We start from the raw sequence: 23,400 nt of genomic DNA on the forward strand, positions 1-23,400 counted from the left end.
ATACAATAATCCCTACAATACACAGATAATCTGCAAAAGAGGTATTCACCCATTGGCCTTTTATCTTGTGTTTTCATGTATCTGGTGTTGGTTTAACGGTTAAGGTGGCTGGCTTGAGATGTTAGAGTCTTGAGTTTGAGCCCCGTCGATCCGTTGAATTAACACGAGGAGGGTTGACTCAGCCTGTCATCCTTCCGAGGTCGGCAAAATGAGCACCAGCGTACTGGTAACAGGCACGGCATCAGCAGTGGGCACCAATGTTTGTGTTTTGTTAATAGTTTCTTGTAAAGATTAGTACAAAGGAATTTATGATAAATGTTTGAGACGTGCCATGAAATTTTATACTCAGTAAAATGTTTAATAAGTTGTGATAAATGTAGGATTAGGAATTTTATACAGATTTCGTTTCTGTGTTGCTATTACCTCTGCCACCAAATATGGATGGAGGTTATGTTTTCACTTCTGCTTTCCTGTCTGTGTGATTTTGAACAGGATATCTCAAAAAGTTGTGGACGGATTTGGACTAAATTTGGTGGAGAGGTTGTGTATGTGACAAGGACGAAATTATTAGATTTTGGTGAAGATCCGGATCTGTATTTGGATCCGAAGTTTTTGTAAGTGATTCTTCACCATCGATAGATAGAGCCAAACACGATATATAGCACGACATCTCAGACAGTTGTGGACGGATTCCGATGAAACTTGGTGGACAGGTTGGGTGTGTGAAAAGGACGAGTTATGGACAAGTTATGACTCAACTAGGTGGATGAGTTGGTTAGGTGACAAGAACAAGCCGATTAGATTTTGGTGCAGATCCGAATCCAGATCCAGCCTATCAGGGGGATAGAAAACATAAACTGTTCAGCCTTGTGGAGGTATGTGCAATACCGAGTGTCGTTCTAGTTATCCTCTCCTTTTACTTAAAGTGTCACTCTTTTGAACTTTAAGAAGCTATATCAAAAGTTCCCATAAGTGTGCTATAGGATTATCAACCAGTTTTGGTTGTGACAGTAAATATATATGTAATTTAGTTATTATTTATATGTTCCTTCCTTCACGTATGGCAGGAAAGTGTGGAACATCTACAAATTATATGAAAGCTTCTTACCCAACCAAGACTTTTCCAAACCATTACACCATCGCCACTGTAAGTCAAACGTCACACAGCATGATTATCTTACGAGAATTCACCAAATGTCCGTCCGTCTGTCCGTTCGAAGGTTCGTTAAAAAAAACGGCTGAACGGATCGCAAGGATATTTTGGGTGGGTAATCCTAGGAACCCCTGGAGTAAAATGAGCTATATTGTTTTTCAAAGTTTTCCAATTTTCCAATGTTTCCCAACACTATGGAATAATATTTACCGATATGAACAGTGATGTGGCTTTTGTTGAAATTTTACGTACCAGGAGAGAGTAGATCGACTCCTGACGAACTCTTCCTATGTAACATGCGGCTCAGAAGTAACACGTCAGCATGTGCAAAGCGACTAAGAAACAGGTGTAGCGGCCGCTTCCGTGTTACAGATTCGGCGCGCACTCTTCACACATAAACGTGCGAAAGAGAAAGACGTGTAGTGGCCGCTTCCGTTTTGCAGAATTCAATCTTTTTTCAAAATGGGCGCCATGTACTGTTTCAATTTTGATGATTTGCGTGTGATATGATTTAACGGATGTTTATATGAATAGTTTAATTTTTTTTTAAAGCCTTCAATTTCTGATATTTTGCCTTTTCATTTGGGCTTCCCAATTGAAGCCCCGCCCATAGGGCGGGTACCATTGCTAGTACTTTAAAATTTACTGAATTAGAACTGGAACTATTTGGCTAAAGAAATGCAACTTTATTGAAAATCATTGCTTCGGTAATTTTTTCATGCAAATTTTTTTATTTTGAATCAAATACTTTTGTGATTTCTCCAGTGTATTTTGTGCCTCCCAGCCCCCTCTTGCCCTTATCCGTCCCCCTCCTCCCCCCAAATAAAACTCAATTGCGTGACGTAATGCACCGCATGGCATTAATGTGCGTATTTGTGATATGTGTATCATGCTGAGATGTTTAAAAATATGGTCATATAAATGTATTTACCAGTTTCTTCTGCTGAGTCTTCCTTCCACATCTTCCTGGTTGTTGTGTAAGCCAGGTATCTCGTGATCGTCACCATCCGCACTTAAATATTTGGGGGTAAAAATATTTTGGCACTGTGAAGACAAAAGCTTGACAAAAGTACAACTAATACTCAGAAGTTTAAATGAACTTAAAATAAATTTAAATGATAAAAGCTTTTGTGCATCACAAGATGGAGTGGTACCAAAGTCACCATTGAAATATCTTTCTACTTTCTTTAACAGGGTCTTTATCCAGAAGCACATGGCATTGTGGACAATAGCATGTATGATGTGGTATTTGACGCTCATTTCTCACTGTCCAGTCCTGAGAGAAACGAGCCTCGCTGGTGGGGAGGACAACCGGTGAGTTTAAGTACAATGTAATCAATAATTACCTCTGCCACCAGAAGGTGGATGGAGGTTATGTTTTCACCCCCCGTCTGCTTGTTATTTGCCGGAAAAATTCCGGCAACTATGTTGGTTGGTTTGTCTGTCTGTCTGTCTGTCTGTTTGTCTGTCTGTTTGTGCGCAGTACTATGTCCACATCGTTGCACATACCATCGTCAAACTTTGCACACATTGCAAACTCCAGGTCTTTAAAACAGCTGTTCACCACCATCTCTTATCTTCCCCCATCCAAAACCTTGATCTTTTCTACCCCCGCTAATTTCACCCCAATTCCACTTTTTTGAAATACCAACTTCTGTCCTGGAAGTCCTTGGTGTCCTTGTGTTTTATACTTCTCCCCCCCCCCCCCTTCCCACGCCTCCTCCCCCCAAGCCCTCTCCCTCCCACACATCTCCCTGCTCTCAAATGTTGTGTGCTCTCAAGTGTTTGTGTGCTTCCCCTTCTCTCCCCATCTTGTCTTCCACTCCCTCTTTTTATATATTTTGTTTGTCTGGTTGATTTGTTTGTGAAGTAAATGTCAGCTCTTTCACGAGCCTCGATTCAGTATACAAAAAAAACAAAACATATTTATCTTGCCCTGGAATAGACTGTGCCAAATTTTTAACTCTCTAGGCCCAAGGTCAAGCTCAAGGTCATCCAAAACGTGAAATCAGGGGGGTCGCGTTTTCATTTAAAATATATTTCAAACCATTATAACTCTAAAAGTACAAGAGATATGCATACACTTACTGTTACTGACATATAGGAAGTCACATACGACATTTCATTTGGCACCATGACCTTTGACCTTGAGTGACCTTGAAAGGTCAAACTCAAGGTCAAAAATTGTTTTTTTTACTAATAACTCTGTCAAACATTATCCGATTCCCTTCTAACCAACACCCCTGAAAAAAAAGTACATTCCGGCAAGTCCTCGGTCTCTGACCGATTTCTAGTTTGTTTGTCTGTCAATCTGTGAACAAGATATCTCAAAAAGTTGTGGACGGATTCACACGGAATTAGGCGGAGAGGTCGTGTATGTGACACGGATGAAATGATTAGATTTTGGTGAAGATCCGGATTCGGATCCGTCTAGTAGAATTTTTAAGTTTAAGTGATTCTTCACCATTGGGAGATAGGACCAAAAACTATATGTAGCAGGACATATCAAAAAGTTGTGGACGGATTCAGACGAAACTTGGTGGACAGGTTGGTTATGTGACAAGGACGAATTGATTGTGTCTCCTCCGTAAATGGAAAACCATGAAACCTAGTGGCCCAAAACTTTGCATGCACACTAAGGGAACTCCAATGGGGTGCATGGATGAAAACTGGGTGTTTAGGTAAATTTAAACATGCCTTTTGAAATTAATCAACTGGCTTGTTTAATTTAAAAAGCAGGCTTTACCCTTCGTCAGTCTGCTATCCCTCACATGGTTCTTAAGCTTTTTCAGCCTGCTCAAAAATGCCTTGCCTTGGAGCAGGCCTTAATGGTTTCTGCACGATGATGCACTCAAAATCCATTTTTTCATTTCCCCCACTCACATCATCGAATGACTGATCTTCATACCTATGGAGCGCTGTATGCATCACTTTCATAGGTACTATCGTTTTCAAATTAGGAGCTTAGAGCTATTTTATGCATTATATGATGCGATTTTCCACGATGACCTCTCACGGACTAATTAAAATATATAATCAAAATATGATTTGGCGTATATAGAGCCTTGTCGCTCTGAAAATGCCATATAACTTAAAATTAAGAAGAAGATCCCAATGGACCATTTCATTGGAGTGCTTGCTTGAGTACTTATGTCACTTGACGAGTGCTCTACAAGCTTCGATTTCTACAAGCTTGCTTGGCAATACCATGGATCGGTTCTCGGTGGGGATATCTCCAGAGTTAGGAAGGCAAAATAAATTAGAGGATTAGAATTGGTAAAGCAACGGGACAAGTGAACAAGAAGTTCAATAGAGGATTGAAAAATGTTTTCAATGGCTACAGAATAATGAATCTCCATACCACAGCAGGATGGCCGAGAGGATTGCACACTCGTTTTAAGCCATCTAGCCTGGGTTCGAGTCCCAACCCTCCTATAAACTGTCATCCTGGTATTTCACAGGCAGGGTGATTCATCAATGTTTGTGCCATCCCTCAGATGGACATTAAATTGGCCATCACCTCTGCTGGATTTCCCCTCTCTCATCCTAACTCTTACCTCCCTCTCCCCCTCCACACACTCAACTCTCCCCCCCTCTCTCTCCTTGCCCCCTCTCTCCCTTCCACCTCTTTCTCTTCCCCTCCTCCCTTCCCCCCACCCCCATCCTTGCCCCCTCGCCCCCTCACCATTTCTTGCTCCCCTCCTTTTCTCTCCCCCTTCCCCTCTTCACTCTCAACCCCATCCTCCTCCTCTCTCTCCCCCTCACTCTCTCTTTCTCTTCCTCCCACCCCCTTCCTTGCACCCCTCCCTCTCAGTGTACAGCATAGTGACATGTGAACAAGTGTATTACTATTTAACAAGAATCAAGATGAATCAATCCATGAATCACACAACTTCACTTAGCAACCAGACACTGCTTGGTTTGTGTCAAATAATTCATGTTCAAATATGCTTGGTGAAGGACACCAATGGTTCAAGTTTATTTTGTCTTTTCGATTAAGTTATCCATTGTGTATTGTACTCGTATCTCTAGATGTGACATGCTTTAACATTTACATGGCACTTTTACAAAAGTTTAGAAGAAGAATCACAGCTGAAGGACCATGAACAGTACACTCTGATCTTATCAACCAAGGATGTTTTATACAACCAACAGCAGCTGAACATAACAGTAAAATCTTTTATCATCGTGGAAATAAAAGCAAATTAATAAATGGTCTTGTGAGGGCTTGATTTTAAAATCAAATTAAATATCTCATTTCATGTGCAGGTATCATGACGACTTAACATTACATTCCTCTACGTTTTTTACATCTGCCACATCTTCTCTTGGTCGATTTACATCTCGTTTTATTACGACAATCTCTATAAAATCGGATTTGGACAGGATTTCTCAGTGGAGCAAATGTAATCAAGTTAAGTTTAATGCTCTAAAACAATTCTTTTTTATGTATCTGTCTAAATCTCCTCTCAACTTTCCCATCTCATTTGAAGCACAACAATTTTTCCACTAAATACACTAAACATACTTGGTATCACTGTTAGGCCAACATCAAATCTATCTTGGAGACCTCACATAATACGAATAGCTACGTCTACCTCAAATAAACTGGGAGTCCTGTTCAGATCCCAATTTCAGGTCACCAATGGTCCTAAAGGGGATTTATATGCCGTGCATACGCTCGCCATCAATTCTGACCACCATCTTTTTATCAATCATATGCTAGGCAATCTGCCAACAGTATGATACAGTTGAGTAAGATTAGGTTAGATGGGCCAGCTTCAAATTATATTCAAACAAAAACTCTTCTTCCTTCATCTTCTTCTTCATTTATAATAATGGTGAGTCTCATTCAATCCTTTTTCTCATATCGATTTGATTCAGAAAACACTTGCTATATTCAATACTTTTCAACATTTCCATTTTAGTCATATAGCCAGGTGTTGGCTGCGCGGTTAGGGTGCCGGCTTGGGATCCTAGGATCATGAGTTTGAATCCTGGTCGATTGCTTAATTAACGCCAGGGGGGTTGACTCAGCCTGTTCATCCTTCCGAGGTCGGCAAATTGAGTACCAGCTTGCTGGGATGAATGATCGTGGTGTGTACCCAGATTTAGAATAGGTACACCGTATCCCTGTGCATCGTAAGAGGTGACTAAGTGTTGGCGTCAGGAAGGGCACCCAGCCATAAAAACATTGCCTCAAAAAGGTAACCATGATTGTCATGGGGCCCGCAAGGCTAACCCCCACTCTAGCGGGGAAAAATGGCCTTAAAATGATCATTCATTCATTTTATTCATATAACAGTAATATAATGCCCTATCAAACAGTATTTCTGATTACACACCACCTTTTAAAGAATCACAAAACAGGTCACTCTACTTCCAACACAGGCGAGAAAAGTATACGAACAAAAAAGCAACTGATATTTGAATAATTTATTCACATGATTTTGGAAGTGTGAAAGTTAATTTTATTTATTTTTTATTAAAACCAGTCAGCCAAAACACGATACCATCTATTAATTATGTAAGCTAAAAATGGTAGAATTTCCCTCTTCCCCTCTGCACTGTATTCTCCATGCATGAGGGGTGGCGGACTGATACGACATGGCGCTTCACGGAGAGGACTTACGTGACGTCAAAAAATCCTCTTACGTGCATACGTAAATATATCTTTATCGATAAGATTGGTATTCCTGTCAGAAGCGAAGGGTCTTATATTCTAGTTCTTCTGAATATGTCATGGTGTTGTATTTTATGTGATTATGGTCTGGTTTATGCAGATTTGGTTGACAGCTGAATTTCAAGGTGTCAAAGCTGGTACATACTTTTGGCCTGGAAGTGATGTACCCATTAATAATACTCATCCCAGCAAATGGAAAATATATAATGGGTAGGTATATGCCATTTTCAAGCTCTGCAGTGCTAAACTTTATTTTTACTGTATGTACTCTACAGATTATTGCAAAAACATTCAACCCTTTTCTGGAATCTGGGGAACTGTATTGCACCAATTATTGCACTAAAATATATATTTCTAGAAATGACAGGTTTTGTTTGCTTTTATTTTCAATACCAGATTCGGTGTAATGTTTAGATTGTCTGCTTTGAGTCTGGGAGGTCGGCGGTGAAGAACCCTGCTGAGTCATACCAATGACTTAAAACATGGTATGCGCTGCTTCCTTGCTTGGCGGTCAGGATTTAAAAGGATAGAGCACGAACAATCCCCATCAGTTGGCATCCATGGGGGGAGGGAAAAATTTCCCCTGAGGAAGTGCACTGCTGAGTGCGGTGAGAAAAGTGGCGCCATATTGGTGTGTCGCTCGTACCCAGAGTATCCCAGGAAGTGACAGCACTTCCACCATGCACAGTGGCTGTGTTTGGCTCATCAGTATGACCATGTTTGTGTGAGTGGAAGCTCCATTATGAGCCGTATACCGTGTATGCATGTATATGTTATATATGTATATATATAGTCACGTGAAAAAGTAAGTACACCCCATGTAAAGTTTTGACTTTTTCAACATATTTCAACATACAGCTATTTGATCTTCATTTCAACAATATTGATAGATAAAGGTGATATAATATAACAAACATCATGAAACATTTACATTTTGTAGTCCATTGTATAATTTAAATAAACATAAATGCAAATTTCGCATGTGGAAATGCAAATTGCAAATTTCGAACGTGGCGTTCATAAAGGCGTCCATGTAGGGAATACTTCCAGACCTCACCACCCAACCACCATGGAACCTGGCCTTCAGCTCGGCCTCCTGGGAAAAGTGCTATAGATTGGCTGGCCTTTGGATTTTGGATCACCACCCCTTAACCTTCATTCACAAGAAACTGAAAGTAAAAATCAGAGGGTGATGAGATGGAGTTTGGCTTTGCAGGAGTCCAACTTGGAAATTGAGCACGTAAAGGGCAGGGACAATGTCGTTGCTGATGCTTTGTCCAGAGTGAATTAACTTTGGAAATCTCTGTGGGTTGTGTGAAATTTTTTTGCTTTATTTTTGAGATGTTGATAATTGTTGCCCACGGGAATTGATGATTTGGATTGTGAATTTACTTTTGTTTTTTTGTTAAAGTTTGCATGCAAAGAAAGTTTTTTCTGTGTTCAAACTTTCTTTCTTGAGGGGGGGAAGTGTTACGGATTCGTGACTTCCGTTATTGTGGTTTTCACCCACTTGACGTAGTTCTGATATTATGTATTATTATTAGTTTCACAAGGTTTATTATTCACGAACGGTTATCAAAAGTTAAAAAGGATAACTGTAAGTGAAACAGGAAACCGAAGGAGAAGACAATGAGGTGAAGAGGAAGAAGTGGCGCGAACCAAGTTGGAGAAGACGCGTGACGTCAGCACTCCATAACGAGCCAGGTTTACCGACAGCCGCGTGGGGATTTTGAGTTCCTGGAAGGAACATCCGGCGATAAGAATATTCGCTGGAGTGGAGAAATCTGCGTAGACAGATTTGGGGCGCTGAGATTCTGACGAATCCTCGTCTCGTTGCATCGGCTCAAGCCAGAGCCGTCGGCCATCTTGCACACCGTGCGTCGGACACCTGTGAAGGTTTGCTTCGTGTCATCTTCACCCCAACATCCTACCGTCTGCCGGGGATGGGTGTGTGCGACCGTTTCGTCTCCAATTATGTTGCGGTTTGCTCTGGGAGCGGTGAAGGTGCGCCTCTGGAGGGCACCGTTGTACAGTTTGGCGGGAAGAGCACCCTTGCCCACTGTACACGCTTCAGAGATCGACTGGAGAGCGAGATTCGGGCTTCGACCGGATTTCGTTCCATCGACCGCTGGAGCGAATCCCATTCACCTTGGGAAAAGTCATAAAGACATTGAGGAGTGTCGTTGCACTCGCTGACCGTGCCATGAGTGACCTGACTGTATATAAGAGATATAGAGTGCACTCTTAATGGCCATTTGCTGTACCGTATTACCTGTGTGTGATTTATAATACAAGTTTGTTAATTTATATAATCATTGGTGTGGTTTCACTATTGATTTTCAACACAGGTTAATATATTTTTCTGCCGGGGTTCCTCTCGGGGTGCGGAGGTTACCGAGACCAGGAGATTGTAGAGGACTCTGTAACAATAGCTGTATGTTGAAATGTGTTGAAAAAGTCAAAAACTTTACATGGGGTGTACATATATGTATATGTATATATATATATATATATGTGTGTGTGTGTGTGTGTGTGTGTGTTTGTGTATGTACTGTGCCTATAGAAAGTCTACACCCCCTTTCAAATTTTTCACCTTTTGTTGCCTTATAGCCTGGAATTAAAATGCATAAAATCAGACTTTTTCCACCATTATTTACACATTGTAACCCATAACTTCCAAATGAAAAACAAATTCTATAAATTTCAGAAAATTAACTAAAAATACAAACCTAGAATAACCATCCCCATAAAATGATGCTGCCACCACCATGTTTCACAGTAGAGATGGTGTTCTTTGGGTGATGCCCTGTGTTCGGTTTGCACCAAACGTAACATTTTGCATTTAGGCCAAAAAGTTTCATCTTGGTTTTGTCAGTCCACAAACCCTTTTGCCACATGGCTTCAGAATCTCCAGAGTTTTTAGGCATACCTCAAACGATACTCAAGATGGGATTTTTAAAGTAATGGCTTCCTTCTGGCCACCTTACCATATAGGCCAGACTAGTGGAGTGCTTGGGATATTGTTATCACGTGCACACAGTGACCAGTCTTTGCCATAAAGGCCTTTAGCTCTTTCAAAGTTCCCATTGTTCTATTGGTGGCCTCTCTGACAAGACTCCTTGCTTGGTCATCCAATTTGGAAGGACGGCCTGATCTAGGCAGGGTCTTGGTGGTACCATACACCTTCCCCTTCTTAATGATTGCCTTGACTGTGCTCCAAGGGATATTCAAGGCCTTTGAAATCTTTTTATACCCATTCCCTGATCTGTGCCTTTCCACAACTTTATCGTGGAGGTTTTTTGATGTGCTCATGGTTGAGTCTGTACTGTGAAATGCACTATCCAGCAGAGGAATTCTACAGGAACAGCTGATTTTATTCTGTAATCATCAAAATCACTGCAATTTAATGCAGGTGAAGGCAAATTAACTTGGTGTGTGATTATGAAGGTTATTGGTTATACCTGAGCTAATTTGCAATTGCTATTATAAGGGGGAGGGGGCTTATCTAACCAAGATATTCTCGTCTTGTATTTTTAATTAATTTCCTGAAGTTTGGAGAATTTGTTTTTCATTTGGAAGTTGTGGGTTACAGTGTGTAAATAAAGGTGGAAAAGTCTGATTTAATGCATTTTAATTCCAGGCTAAAAGGTAACAAAAGGTGAAAAATTTGAAAGGGGGTGTAGACTTTCTATAGGCAATGTATATATACATATGATATATATATATATATACTCGCAAAGTATTGCCTGTTTGAACTGAAAGTTAGATGTTAAAGATCCTTTTGTAACCTTGTTTCAAGGGCAAGCCCTGCGGACTATTACCAATTTTAAGATGCTAATTTTTTGACTCTTTCGGTGGGTTATGAGCATCCTGCTTGAGTCTCAATAACGTAATGATGGAATTCATTCATGGAGTCGAGAATCTTACAGATAATGTATGTGTTATAGAAAAAAAAAATATGGGAAAATTTTAACTACAGTATTTCATTTTATTGATGTTCTCGTAATATGGAGATGATCACCACTTGTGATTCTAAAATGACAATGTTGGTCACAATTTTTAAAATGAAGATATTATTCCTTACAAGTATTGTTTGTAATTAAAAAAAGAAAGCACAATGATTATTGTAATCAGTCTTTTGTATACCTATCATTTTGCAGCTCAATACCGTTTGAAGAACGTGTTATTACCATACTTCAGTGGCTTGACCTACAAAAGGAAGAGCGGTGAGTGAAAAGCAGAAAAAACCTTTCATCATACTAAAATACGCCATTTGGTGTCTGTCTGTCTGATAAATTTTTGACGCCAATACATTCGGTCATGACTTATCCAATCTCAACCAAACCTGACATGATGACCAAGGGTTACATAATGAAGGTTGTAGCGCACTCATTTGCCCCCCTTCCCAAGGGAAGTTTCCCCCCGAGCGGGTTTTCCCCACCATTCCGTCAATGGCGTTGCGTGTTGAAGTGTATATCAATGTTAAATTAGCGTTATCGTGGCGTTTGTCCAAAGAAGAAGATTTATTGTGGCGTTTTTCCAAAGACACTTTGAATAACAAAATTAATGATAATCACATATTGTTGATGTTATTACAAAACAATATTAATACTAATAATGTCCCACTTCCCCAAGGCGTTTTTCCTGCAGTGATAACATGTATAAATAGCTTATAGTTATAATGGCGTTTCTGTGGGAGCAACGGCTTCTACAGGAAGTAAAAATATTATAAACCACAAACACATATGCTTAGCTTTTTAAACAGTCGCTAATGCTCTTTATAACACTAAATGAAGAAATTTGGACGAATCCTGACATCTGTGAAGTTAGGTTTACTTACAGAACTGAGGGAAGATCTACTGTACTCTATATAACCCACAAATGTTGGGTTAATAACCCACAAATGTTGGGTTAATAACATGGCCCTTTCTGCCGCTACCGAGACATTTTTCGTAGCAAACTTTTGAAACTCGCTCCTGCTGTTTAATACGAAACTGAAAGGGAGAAGCTCGGGTTGTGCTCATTTACCAAGCAGCTAGCTAGCACTTGCCAAGCCAGGCGTTCCTTAATGGTTTTGAATGGAGTGCTTGCTCAAATCCTTAAACCACTTGGCGATCTCTCCACAAGAAACTTGGTAAATGAACAAACACCCAATGTTCTTGAGATCTGACCATAGATCGACTGTAATCTACATACCCCAAAGAGGAATGACCCTTTTTTCTGCTCCCGTAGTGAGCGGGTGTACTCGTAGTTTAAAGACTCTATGAATGATGATATAATCCTGTCACAGCTCATCTCTCTTCCCTCTCTGTCTGGCTATTGTGAGAGAGCAACATAAATGCTGCAGAATCTGGCTGTTTATACTGACAAAATTGGCAAAGATTGCAATCTACCATTTCATAAACGCATTTGGATGTCATATCCACAGCATGCACCATTGATTCTGCCTGGGAATACTTCCGCAAAACTGATCTCTTCATTGTGCACTAGTTTATGCCATCCTGTCTACTGCTATCCAAATTAAAGTTTGTCGCCTCAGTACACTGATTTTTTAGGTAAGTTATAGTTAATGAACAGCTTGCTCTCTCAACGTTGAAGGCTCATAAAAGGTGTATGTCTACTCGAAGGGAAGCCAGAAAATATCATCTTGTGAATTTCAAGGCTGAACTCAACAACCAGTCTCCTTCAGAGTCCTCATGACACCTTGAAAGTCTATGTCCGGTGAATGCTTCCCCTTCATCCTCACCCTCACCTCAAATAGCCTAATCTCAAACTCTGCTCGAGACAAGGCAGAATGTCACAACTCAGTGTTTGCCTCCAAATCTCATCTCACCAACCAATCCCACACTGTGCTGGACATCCGTGCACATGTGTGATCTCTTCTACACCCACTGATTCTTTCCCATTCTATTTTCTCTAGGCTACTTCTCCTTTCCTTCTTGTTTTTATATTTATTCCCTAAACACCCGCTGGTAGTTTGAGAACATGCTGCCCTTTGCCATTTAGCTCCTCAATAAGCTTACATCATGTATAAAACCCTCTGCTCTCCTCTCCAAGTGTAGGCTGGAGTGCCCCAAGGGTGGCTTGGCCTCAGACTTCTTCCTTATCCACATAAACGACCTCTTCGATGCTCTGGAATACCCGCTATTCCTTTTTGCAGCTGACTCCACACTGCCGTACAGTAACCAATCCTACTGGTGGACAAACAGAGCAGCTGCAACCCTTTCTGCTGATCTGGAGTTGATTAGATGCTGGGGTAACAAATGGAACATTTCTCTCAATCCTGGATCATTTCACACACTTATCCCATCACTCCTGAAGGAACAACAAACTGTAAACCCACATCCCTACCAACAATTTTTACTACCCCACCTTAACCCTTCCTAACCTCACCCTCTACTTGCAGGTTACTGTTTCCTTCTCTCTTTGCTCGCTTCTTTCCTTGATCATTCATTCCCTCGTTTACCGTGGCCAACTCTTGCTCTACTTGCTCCACTGTCAGGTTATTGCCTTTTTATCCCATGTCACCTTGCTCTTCATATGACCCTTGATCTCTTGTAAAATAAAATAATGAACCCATCTGGTGATTTTCATGGACAGAAACTGGAAGAGTTTCAGTCTGTTGAACTTCTAAACCTCATTAACTATGATCCTCTCTTATGCTCTATGCTATATAAAAATCCTCTCCGATGCTGATCATATTCTGTGGAACATAAATCTCTAAACTTATTTGGCATATTCTGTGATAAATTTTGGCATATACTGATGACATGATGATGAGGCTTATTGCACTCGCATCCCAGACAGGTCTTCTTCTTTTCTTTTTTTTCTTTTCTTTTTTTTTGTATCCAAGATTGAGGCTCATGTAAGAGCTAACATTATTGACAAAAAAACAACGCACACATGTGACATAATAAAGGGAGCCGGAAACAATATGGGGAGAGAGGGGGAAGCACATAAGTATAACATTTGAGAGCAGGGACATCGGGAGATCTGTGGGAGGGAGAATGCTTGGGGGGAGGAGGCGTGGGAAGGGAAGTGGGGGGTGGGAGAGGAAAAAAAAAACAACCATGGACGCAGCTAGGACTTCCAGGAAAGAAGTTGGTATTTCAGAAAAGTGGATCTGGGGTGAATTAACGGGGGTAGAAAAGATCAAGGTTTTGGATGGGGGAAAATAAGAGATGGTGGTGAACAGCTGTTTTAAAGACCTGGAGGGAGAAGAGGGATTGAAGAGAGTGAGGGAGTTTGTTCCAGAGGCAGGAGAAAATAGGAATGAAAGGGTGAAGGTGAGCTGAGAGTCTTGTGATTTTGGCAATTTCACCAGAAGAGGGTTGCTGGCAGATCCTGTGCGACCTGTAGGAGTATTTGTGGGGCAGAGCACATACAGGGCTGGGGGGGTGGGGGGGGCTAGGCCAGAGAGGAGTCGCTAGAAGACAGAAAGACCACCAACCTGCCTGCGGTGAGTGAATGAAAGGCCCTCAGACTTAGCTTCATCGTGGGAGATTCCAATGATTCTGAAAGCTTCGGTTTCAACAGCGTGAAGCCGAGCTAGGTGTGAGGCAGGAGCACCAGCCCAGAGGGGAGAGCAGTATTCCATTGAGCTGCGAATGAAAGCCTTGTATGTGGTTAGGAGCTGAGATGTGCCAAGGAAGGACTTCTCATGACAGAGGATGCTCAGTTGGCTTTGGAGGCCAGCTTGGAAATGTGGATTTCCCAGGAAAGATCATGGCAGGTTGTGAGACCCAAGAGCTTGAGTGACAGAACTTATTGGAGAGGATTGTTGAGAAAGTGGATGGGAGGGTTGTCCAGACGGTCTTTTCAGAGAGACATATTGAGAGTGTGAGATTTGTCAGGATTGAAAGACATCTTCCACTTGTTTGAACAGTCTGTGATTTTGTCCAGGTCTGCAGAGAGTGAGGAGGCTGCAGACTGCCGATCTGAGGGATGAGGAATGGAGCGGCAGAGAGTGGAGTCATCAGCAAAGAGATAGAGAGAATTTTCCAGAGAGTCGTAGAGATCATTGATGAAGACCAGAAAACGAACAGGGCCCAGAACACTGCCTTGGGGAACTCCAGCCTGAACAGGAAGGGGAGATGAGAGAAATCCATTCAGGGCCACACTTTGACTACGACCAGAGAGGAAGTCCACAAGCCATGCATGGAGATTTCCATGGATACCATCGGAGGACAGTTTGGTGAGCAGAGCGGCGTGCCAGACCCTATTGAAGGCATGTGATATGTCAAGGGAGACAGCTCTAATTTCCTGTTTGACATTGAGGACCTCCATCCATTGTTGAGACAGCAGAAGCAGCATGTTCATAGTAGAGTGACCTGGTCTGAATCCAAATTGATGATCAGAGATCAAGCCATTGGAGAAGAGGAAGGATTTGATATCTGAAGCAATGACGGATTCCATGACTTTGCTGATAATTGGGAGCAGGCTGATTGGTCTGTAGTTGCAAGGATATGTTTTTGCACCTTTTTTGTGTAAAGCCGTAATGTTGGCTGATTTCCAAGCTGATGGCAGATGACCTTGAGCAAAAGAGAGGGTGAAGGGAACAGAGGGAGGGTGTGAAAGAGCTGCAGAGGAGGATTTTAGGACCCGTGGGCTGATGCCATCTGGTCCTTTCTCTGAGTTGTGGGGCCTTTTTCTGAGTTGTTGTCTACGACATGAAGTTACCTGTTTTCAGCCAACTTTGGGCCCTTATGGTCAGGTGCTGCAGTTCTTGCCAACCTCCTTGCATGGAGCAGACTTGCACAAGATGATCGGCAGTCTAGGGAGGCCACACTCAGTTGGATAAAACAGCAAGTTTCCAGGAGAACATGTTGTGATGGAATCTGCCATCACCTGTTCCGAGTCGGTTAAGGTGACACCATTCCTTACTAAGCAGATCACAATCAGGTGGCTTGGTGGAACGGGGAAGGTGTTGTAGATAGCTGCTGGTTTGTTAGGTACACCATTGCTTCATCTGCCATGTGTGTTTGCTCAGGCCATCGTCTGCTGTGATATAGGTTTGAGCTATTATAGTAAAGGGATTGTGGCTTTTCAATATTGAGGACTGATTATTTTGTGATGGCTGCCCGTCTAATTTGTTGGGGTTGGATGCCCGCAAGGTCTGGGAGATGATGGGTGGGAGTAGGTCAAATACATCAACTCATGACCCTTAAGGAAGAGTTGAGATGCACATCTACCTTCTTAGTGTGGTGGCTCCTTCTCCATGCAGACACACAGTATTCTGAGGGACGGAACACACTGGTGCATTTGCATGCAATGGTAGGTCGGAGCATGTGTGAAGGGAAGCTGGATATTATTTAGCTGGACTTCTCACTGCCTGGCTACGTTACTGTTCTGAAGATGGAAAATAGCGCAGACTGCCTTTGCAACATATAATGTTGAGACCTCGATCTTGTGGACAAAAAAAACAAAACAAAAAAAAAAACATTGAGACATTGGTGCCATTGGTGGTAGTAGTGGTCCATAGAAGCAACAACTCGGCTGAGAGTGGCCTCAGCTTCCTCAAAAGACTTGTTCAGTTGCAGGATCGCAATGTTATCGGCATAGGCAAATTTAGTACCTGTTGTCTCAGTGAGGGCTGCTGTGAACATATTGTACAGCAGTGGTGCTAAGACTGAGCCTTGCGGAACCCCACTCTTGAGGACGTGGGTTTCTACCGGTTTGTCCTTAAAGCTCGACTCTGAATCAGCGGTTGGAGGTCAAGACTTGGATAAGTAGACTAAGTGGTGGCCCGGCTGCATCTCATGCAGCTTCAGCATCAGGCAATGGTGCCAGACTGTGTCATGTACTGAAAACAAGTCAAAGAAGACAGCCCAGCTCCTACATTTCTAGTTTGATGCAAGGCAGTCTCAATATTGTCAGTTGCAGCTATAATCTAATCTTCAGTGCTATGATTCTTCCTGAAGCTTGCTTGTTCTGGTGTGAGTGCTATCTCAACAAGTGGTTTTATCTTGTTAAGGATGAGCATCTCAATAACCTTCAATGGGAGCAGAGAGCAGCGATATCAGACTGTAACTATTGGGGATGTCTATGGGCTTGTAAGGTTTTTAGGGTGGCCACAACATTGGCCCTCTTCCAGAGCTTTGGAATCTCCAGTGAGGAAAGGCAGTAGGACATGAAGCACTTAGGCCAGAGGAGTAGGCAAGTGCTGGAGTTCTTCAACTTCTCTGCATGAATGTTATAAGGTCCTGGTGCTTTTTCACATTTTAGGCTTTCCAAGGCAGACTTGAATTTCTCTGTACTGAAGTCCAGAGCCAATCCACGGTGAGCAGATGGTGCTGTCTGGAAGTGTTTCTGTTTGGCATTTACTTTGTGGGAAAATGATCTGCGTGGGTTGAGGTAGTGGTCATTGCTGATGAGGGCTATTGCTATATAAAGTCAGGTGATACTAAATACGTTGGCTTCTTGGCCAGTAAGGCCTTATGAGTCATAAGTCCCAGGACACGGTTTTAGCTGCTTTGATTTATTTATACCTTCCACCAGGGTGAGCCATAGCCCCGGTATAATAACAAATTACAGTAATACATAACAACAAGAGTAATAATAACATATTACAGGAATAAAACAATTAAAATACTGTTACGTGCTCCTCCCAGACCCCCGGGTCACGGTGTACCTCCGAGCCCCGAAAGGAGTAACGGCAGAAAAATATGTTATCCTGTGTCAAAATCAATGGTGAAACCACACCAATTGCAAATAATACAAACACCAATAATACAAACAAATATTGTATTAAAAATCACACAAGAATAACAGTACAACAATAATAGGAATCAAGAGTACAATCAATATATCTCCTATGATGGTACCATCAGCTAGCATGCATAAGGTAACTCACTGTGCTCTAAGTGAGTGGAAAATAACATTCCCCAATGTCTCTATATTCCCGTCTTCAAGCTAAGAGTTGATCCCCTCCAGTGATCAACGGAACGATGTCGAATCGAAACCAGAATCTCGTTCAGATGACAGGCACAGTCACACCACCCAAAACGGCACAAAGGCGCACGCGGCCAAAGCGGAGAAAAGGGTCACGTGGTTAAAGCGGCACAAAGGCGCACTCACGGTGACTGGGAAATCCAAAGGCGCCCTCCAGATATGAACTTTCACTGTTCAGAGTCGGCGAGCCGCAAAGTAATCGTCAAAAGCCTCGGTGCGCACACACACCACAGATACGTCTGAAAGCGGTGGAAACAGTTGACGAAGTAAGGAAAGTTTGCTCGATGCGCGAAGTGCATGAGTCAAAGTGGCCGACAGCTCGCCCTTGAGTCGCAACGACGTGGCGATGATTCTTCGGAATCTAACGCCAAACCTGACACGCAGGATGATCAGTCACAGCGATAACTTTATCGCAGGAATCCTTTGTCCCAGGAAACCCAAAGTATGTGACTCTTGCTCGACAACGTTCGTTGCAGACTGCAAAGCAACCAGCTTCTTCTCCGACTCTTTCGCTCCGCCCTTTTTTTCTCCTTCCGTTTCGTCGTCGTCCGGTTCCGGTTTCATTGAAAAACCTTAACCTTTTTACCTTTTGACAACAATAACCGTCATTTCCCTCAAACCACCATAATAATAATACATGGAACCAGAAATGTTTCAAGTGGATGAAAACCACAACAACGGAAGTGATGAATCCATAACAATACCTCCTTTGACATTGAGTACGCCCGTATGATGTCTGCCGTTGTCACAGCACAAGATAAATTTTCTCCATAGGCGGAATGAAAACTGATGCAAAATACCATGTTTTATGGTGCAAAATGCTTCTTAAAAGCAGTTGTTTCAGTTCATCAACAGATGCCATGCGATGTTCTGCAGCCTTAGCTTTGACGTACCCCCACAGCGCATTGTCACAAGTGGTCATGTCACGACTGTGCAGTGGCCACAGAAGTGTTGGCGAAGACCTGCCAATCCAATGGTTGGGAAAAATTTGATTGAGGTAATTTCGTACCACACATGCATGATGCACAGGTGCCCCATCCTGCTGGAAATATATCTCATGGGCTAGTCCACGTCCAAGTTCAGGTGTGAGGTAATTCTCCAACATATGCAGATATGACTGCTGGTTGACTGACACATCAAAAAAGTAAGGACTAATGAGGTGGTGGGTCGATAATGCCACACAAACCTTAACATGATTGCACTTCTTCAACATGATGTGGATTAGCATTGCTCAAAAAGTAAACATTGCATGGAAATGAACACTCATCGCTAAACATAACTTTTGATCTTTTAGGAATTGTATCGAAGTGCTGCAGCAGTTTGTCACAAGCTGTCTACCTGTTTTCATGATCTGCATCTGACAATTCACAGATGACAGTTGGTTTGTGTGGTTTCATGTGAAGATCTTCTTTCATTGTGCGACTTAACGATGAATACGAAACACCCAACTCTGCAGAACGTTTCCATTATGATTTTTCGGAGACCTGAGAATGGATGTTTTAATGTTTTGAATTACCAAGTCACAAATATTTGGTCATTCGTTGCGCTTGCTGTAAAGTACACCTCCAGTCTGAAATGCCTTTTTCCCCAAAGATGAAGATTTGATTTTGATGGTGCTGGCTTTCCAAAACGCTCATCCGAAGTCTTGTTGCACCTGTTTCATCATTTCGTTTGTGTTTCTCCTCTCGGGGTAACACACCACTGCTACCAGTCTCTCTTCTAAATAGATTGGTATCTGCCATCTTGGTTTAATGTATTATCTTACTATAATTCACCAAATGTCCGTCCGTCTGTTCGAAGGTACCGTAAAAACTGCTGAACCGATCACAAAGATATTTTGGGTGGGTAATCCTGGGATCCCTGGGAGTAAAATAGGCTATTTAGTTTTCCCAATTTCAGCTTTGGTCTCAAGCATTCTCAGGTTTCGACTTCCGCATAACATTCGCGTTCGCATAACGTCCATTGTTCTCATTGTGACGACGCACAAACGGCTGCACCCGGGAAAGCAACATGTCTCCATCAATCGCTAACAGATCGCTGTCTCCATCGATCTTGCCAAGGCCGTAACAGCTATCGGCTCAAAATCCTTTTAACTGTTGATTTGGTACAGTTACACGTATTGGGAATTTGGTACATGTATCGGGAGTACATACGACATAGCAATTGTGAACACGATTTATCGATCACGATTCACGATCACGATCATAGTGTATCGATCACGATGTGAAACACGATGGAATAATATTTACCGATATGAACAGTAATGTGGCTTTTATTGAAATTCTCAAGATACTGTTTAGATTTTGATGATTTGCGTGTGATATGATTCAACGGATGTTTATATGAATCGTTTAAAAAAAAAAAAAACTTTCAATTTCTGATATTTTGCCATCGCCATGTGCAGATTCGCCACGGTCCCACGATCGATGTTTCTATACGTGAACGTAACCGTTTCTTTGCGAACGGGTACGTTTTTCATAGAAGTCCTTCACGAACTTGCTGTGCATGTCTGACGTGCGACTGAAGGTGCTACAGGAATGTGGAATTTATTGGTTTCATGCTTTAGCATTCGCCGTATCTGCATTGTCTCTTTGCTTCTGGCCTCCCACCTGTGCGTAGAACGGGTATCTCTCTTGTTTGTATTATTTGGAAAAAAAAACAAAAAACTATAAATACATGGTATAAAGAAATCTTGTATAACCAGCTAAAACCATGTCCTGGGACGTATGTATGATTCACCCTGCACCACCTGGTTAAACCTCCAGAATTCAGGCTAACTGCACACCTTAACTACTTTTTTCTTTGCTTTTCCCTTCTGCAGAGCCATGGTTCAAAGGCTGTTTTATTCCACTCTCCCCTCCAGGTCTTCAAGCAGGCAGTGCAGCACAATGACATGCTATCCCGCATCTCTCACCATTATCTTTTATACCCCCATTCACTTTACCTTCCCAACCATATTCCTTGCAGATTAACTAAGTTTTCTCCCCTCCTTTCTTATTCATTCATTTTGATGCTTTTTTGTCTCACTGTTGCTGCATTGCCCTGGTGTACTAAACCCACAAAGAGTGTGAAGTGAGAGCACTGGCCCTGGGCACTGTTGTCTGGGTTTGCAGATGTAGCAATGGCACATAGTTCCTGCAAAGATGCTGTTGTGCCAGTTACTTATTAATGGTTTCTTTATTGCCAATTTACAATAGTTATTTAGACTCCCACTGCCTGGCTGATGTAAACTTTTATTATTGCTAATAGCTTCTGCTGAGGGTTAAAGAAGGCTGTATCAAACGTGTTTCATGAAGTTCACAATTTAAAGAAACCAAAAATTGTCATCTGTAAAAGCAAAGTTGAAGCATTTGCCCTCAGCGTGTACAAGGTGACCTACTGAAGACACAATTACAATAGCTGGATAGAAAAAAAGTTCAAATGTGAGTGAAACAAAAATATATTTGTCACTTCTGAACAATATTCTTTCGATATCAATTTGTGATGAAAAGACTGTTCAGTGTGACAACAATTGTGCCTTTGCACTTCTTCCAATCAAGGAATGAAATGATTCACGACTTTGCATTACATGTCCTTGTCAATCGAGTTGTGCAATTCCACAAATTTAATCCTGTTTCTTGAGAGTTTGTGGCATTTCTGTAAACACTCAAATTCAAATGTCATCATCTCTAATAATAAGTGTGTGTGTGTGTGTGTGTGTGTGTGTGTGTGTGTGTGTGTGTGTGTGTGTGCGTGTGTGTGTGTGTGTCCTCCATAACTCCAAAACCATGAAACCTAGCGGCACGAAACTTTGCTTGCATACTAAGGGAACTCCAAGGAAGTGTATGAATGAAAACTCTAATTGGATGAATATAAACACCCTTGTGAAGATAATTAATGGGCTGCTCATCATGAAAAAACAGAGAAATGCTTACCCTTGGTCAGCCCCAGTTTACCTTGCAGGGGGCTGAAGCTGCCATTTTATTTCGGCCAACTCAAAATTACCTTGCCTTATAACAGGTCTTTCTGTATGATAAAGTGCTCATCATCGAATGCCTGATCTTCATACCTATAAACGGCTAACGCTTGCCAAGGCAGCCTTTACTTTATCAACTATTTTGTTGGAGTGCTTGCTTGAGTGCTTAAGCCATTTGGCGAGTGCTCTGCAAGCTGATTGGTAATGGAACACACCATTGTGTCACCATTCTCTTACCTTTCCATTTGACTAAAATTATCTTTTCGCTTAAATATTTGTAATGACTTTGTTGCTCAACTTGGAGTGCTATTCTTCGATGTTTGTTCGTTTGCAAACCACGGGGATAGTCGCCAGCAGTCCTTTTTCTGTCATAGTCCTTTTTCTGTCATAGTCCTTTTTTCTGTCATAGTCCTTTTTCTGTCATAGTCCTTTTTTCTGTCATAGTCCTTTTTTCAGGCCAGGTGGAGCAGGCTGTATTTGCTAGATTAAAATCTAGAACTTTTTTTTTTTAACGAGATCGAATTGTTTCACCTTTTTGTGCAAGCTGCTTTTATGTATGATGTTATATTATTTCATTATGAGCTTGGAGCAATGTTATCATCTATATAAAAGTGACTGATATGGTGTTTGTTTGTTTGTGACGCTACTCCTCTGAGCTCCCAAGGTCAATCATGACAAAACTTTGTAGGATCACATTTTTTACCAAGATGTGCCTTACGAGTAATTTTAAACAGTTATTTTCTCAAAATTCATGAGTTACAAACATATAAGCCACTTATAAACATGGGGTGGGGTGTGAGGAGGGTTGAAAGGTGGTGGGATAGGAGGAGGTGGGAGGAGGGAGGGAAAGGGGTTGGGGGAAAGTACAGAGGGATGGAAGTGGGGTGGGAGGAGGCAGAGGAAGGGGTGACATTAAGGAGCAGTTGTGGTTGGAGGAAGGAAGGGAAGGGGGGAGTGGGAGTCTAGAAGGAGGGGTGTGATTGGAGGAGGAGGGAGAGCAGGAGGTGGGTGGAATGAGGAAGGGGTAGGGATTGGGGTGACCGAATAGAGGGAGGGGATTTGGAGTGGGAGGAGACAGGCGAGGGGTGGGAGGATGGAGGGCAAGAGTGGGAGGGGAAGGGATGGATGGGAGTTCGGGGGACAGTGGGGAAGGGGTTGCAGGTGTGTTCCACCACCGAAGGTGGATGGAGGTTACGTTTTCACTTCTGTCTGTATGTCTGTTTGTCTATCTGTCTGTGAACAAGATATCTCAAAAAGTTGTGAACAGATTCAAACAAAATTTGGCAGGGATATGGTGTATGTGACAAGGACGAAATGATTAGATTTTGGTGAAGATCTGGATTTGGATCCGGCTAGCAGAATTTTGTAAGTGAATCTTCACCATTGAGAGATAGGGCCAAAAACGATATACGGCACGATATCTCAAAAAGTTATGGACGACTTATGACTAAACTTGGTGGACGAGTTGGATAGGTGACAAGAACAAGCTGATTAGATTTTGGTTCAGGTCCAAATCCAGATTCGACCTATCATTGGGATACAAAACATAAACTGTTCAGCCTGGCGGAGGTATGCGCTCCACCGAGTGCTGTTCTAGTTTTTTTTAATGTATTTGCTAAATGCACTAAAATATTTTCCACGTAATTTTCTTGATTTCTC

General features: G+C 42.1%; 1 protein-coding gene across 2 annotated transcripts in view; it reads left to right on the forward strand.

Annotated features, from left to right (window-relative positions):
* The window catches only part of LOC137423099 (venom phosphodiesterase CdcPDE), a 134,212-nt gene that overhangs the window by 57,028 nt on the left and 53,784 nt on the right, over positions 1–23,400 (forward strand). For both annotated transcript variants that reach the window (XM_068109908.2, XM_068109909.2), the window contains exons 7-10: positions 1,068–1,147; positions 2,348–2,467; positions 6,937–7,046; positions 10,997–11,062. In XM_068109908.2, coding sequence (XP_067966009.1) covers positions 1,068–1,147; positions 2,348–2,467; positions 6,937–7,046; positions 10,997–11,062 — 376 coding nt within the window. The remainder of the gene's footprint in view (positions 1–1,067; positions 1,148–2,347; positions 2,468–6,936; positions 7,047–10,996; positions 11,063–23,400) is intronic.

This window comes from Myxine glutinosa, chromosome 3, assembly GCF_964187855.1.
Source record: "Myxine glutinosa chromosome 3, kmMyxGlut1.1, whole genome shotgun sequence".
NCBI classification, from domain to species: domain Eukaryota; kingdom Metazoa; phylum Chordata; class Myxini; order Myxiniformes; family Myxinidae; genus Myxine; species Myxine glutinosa.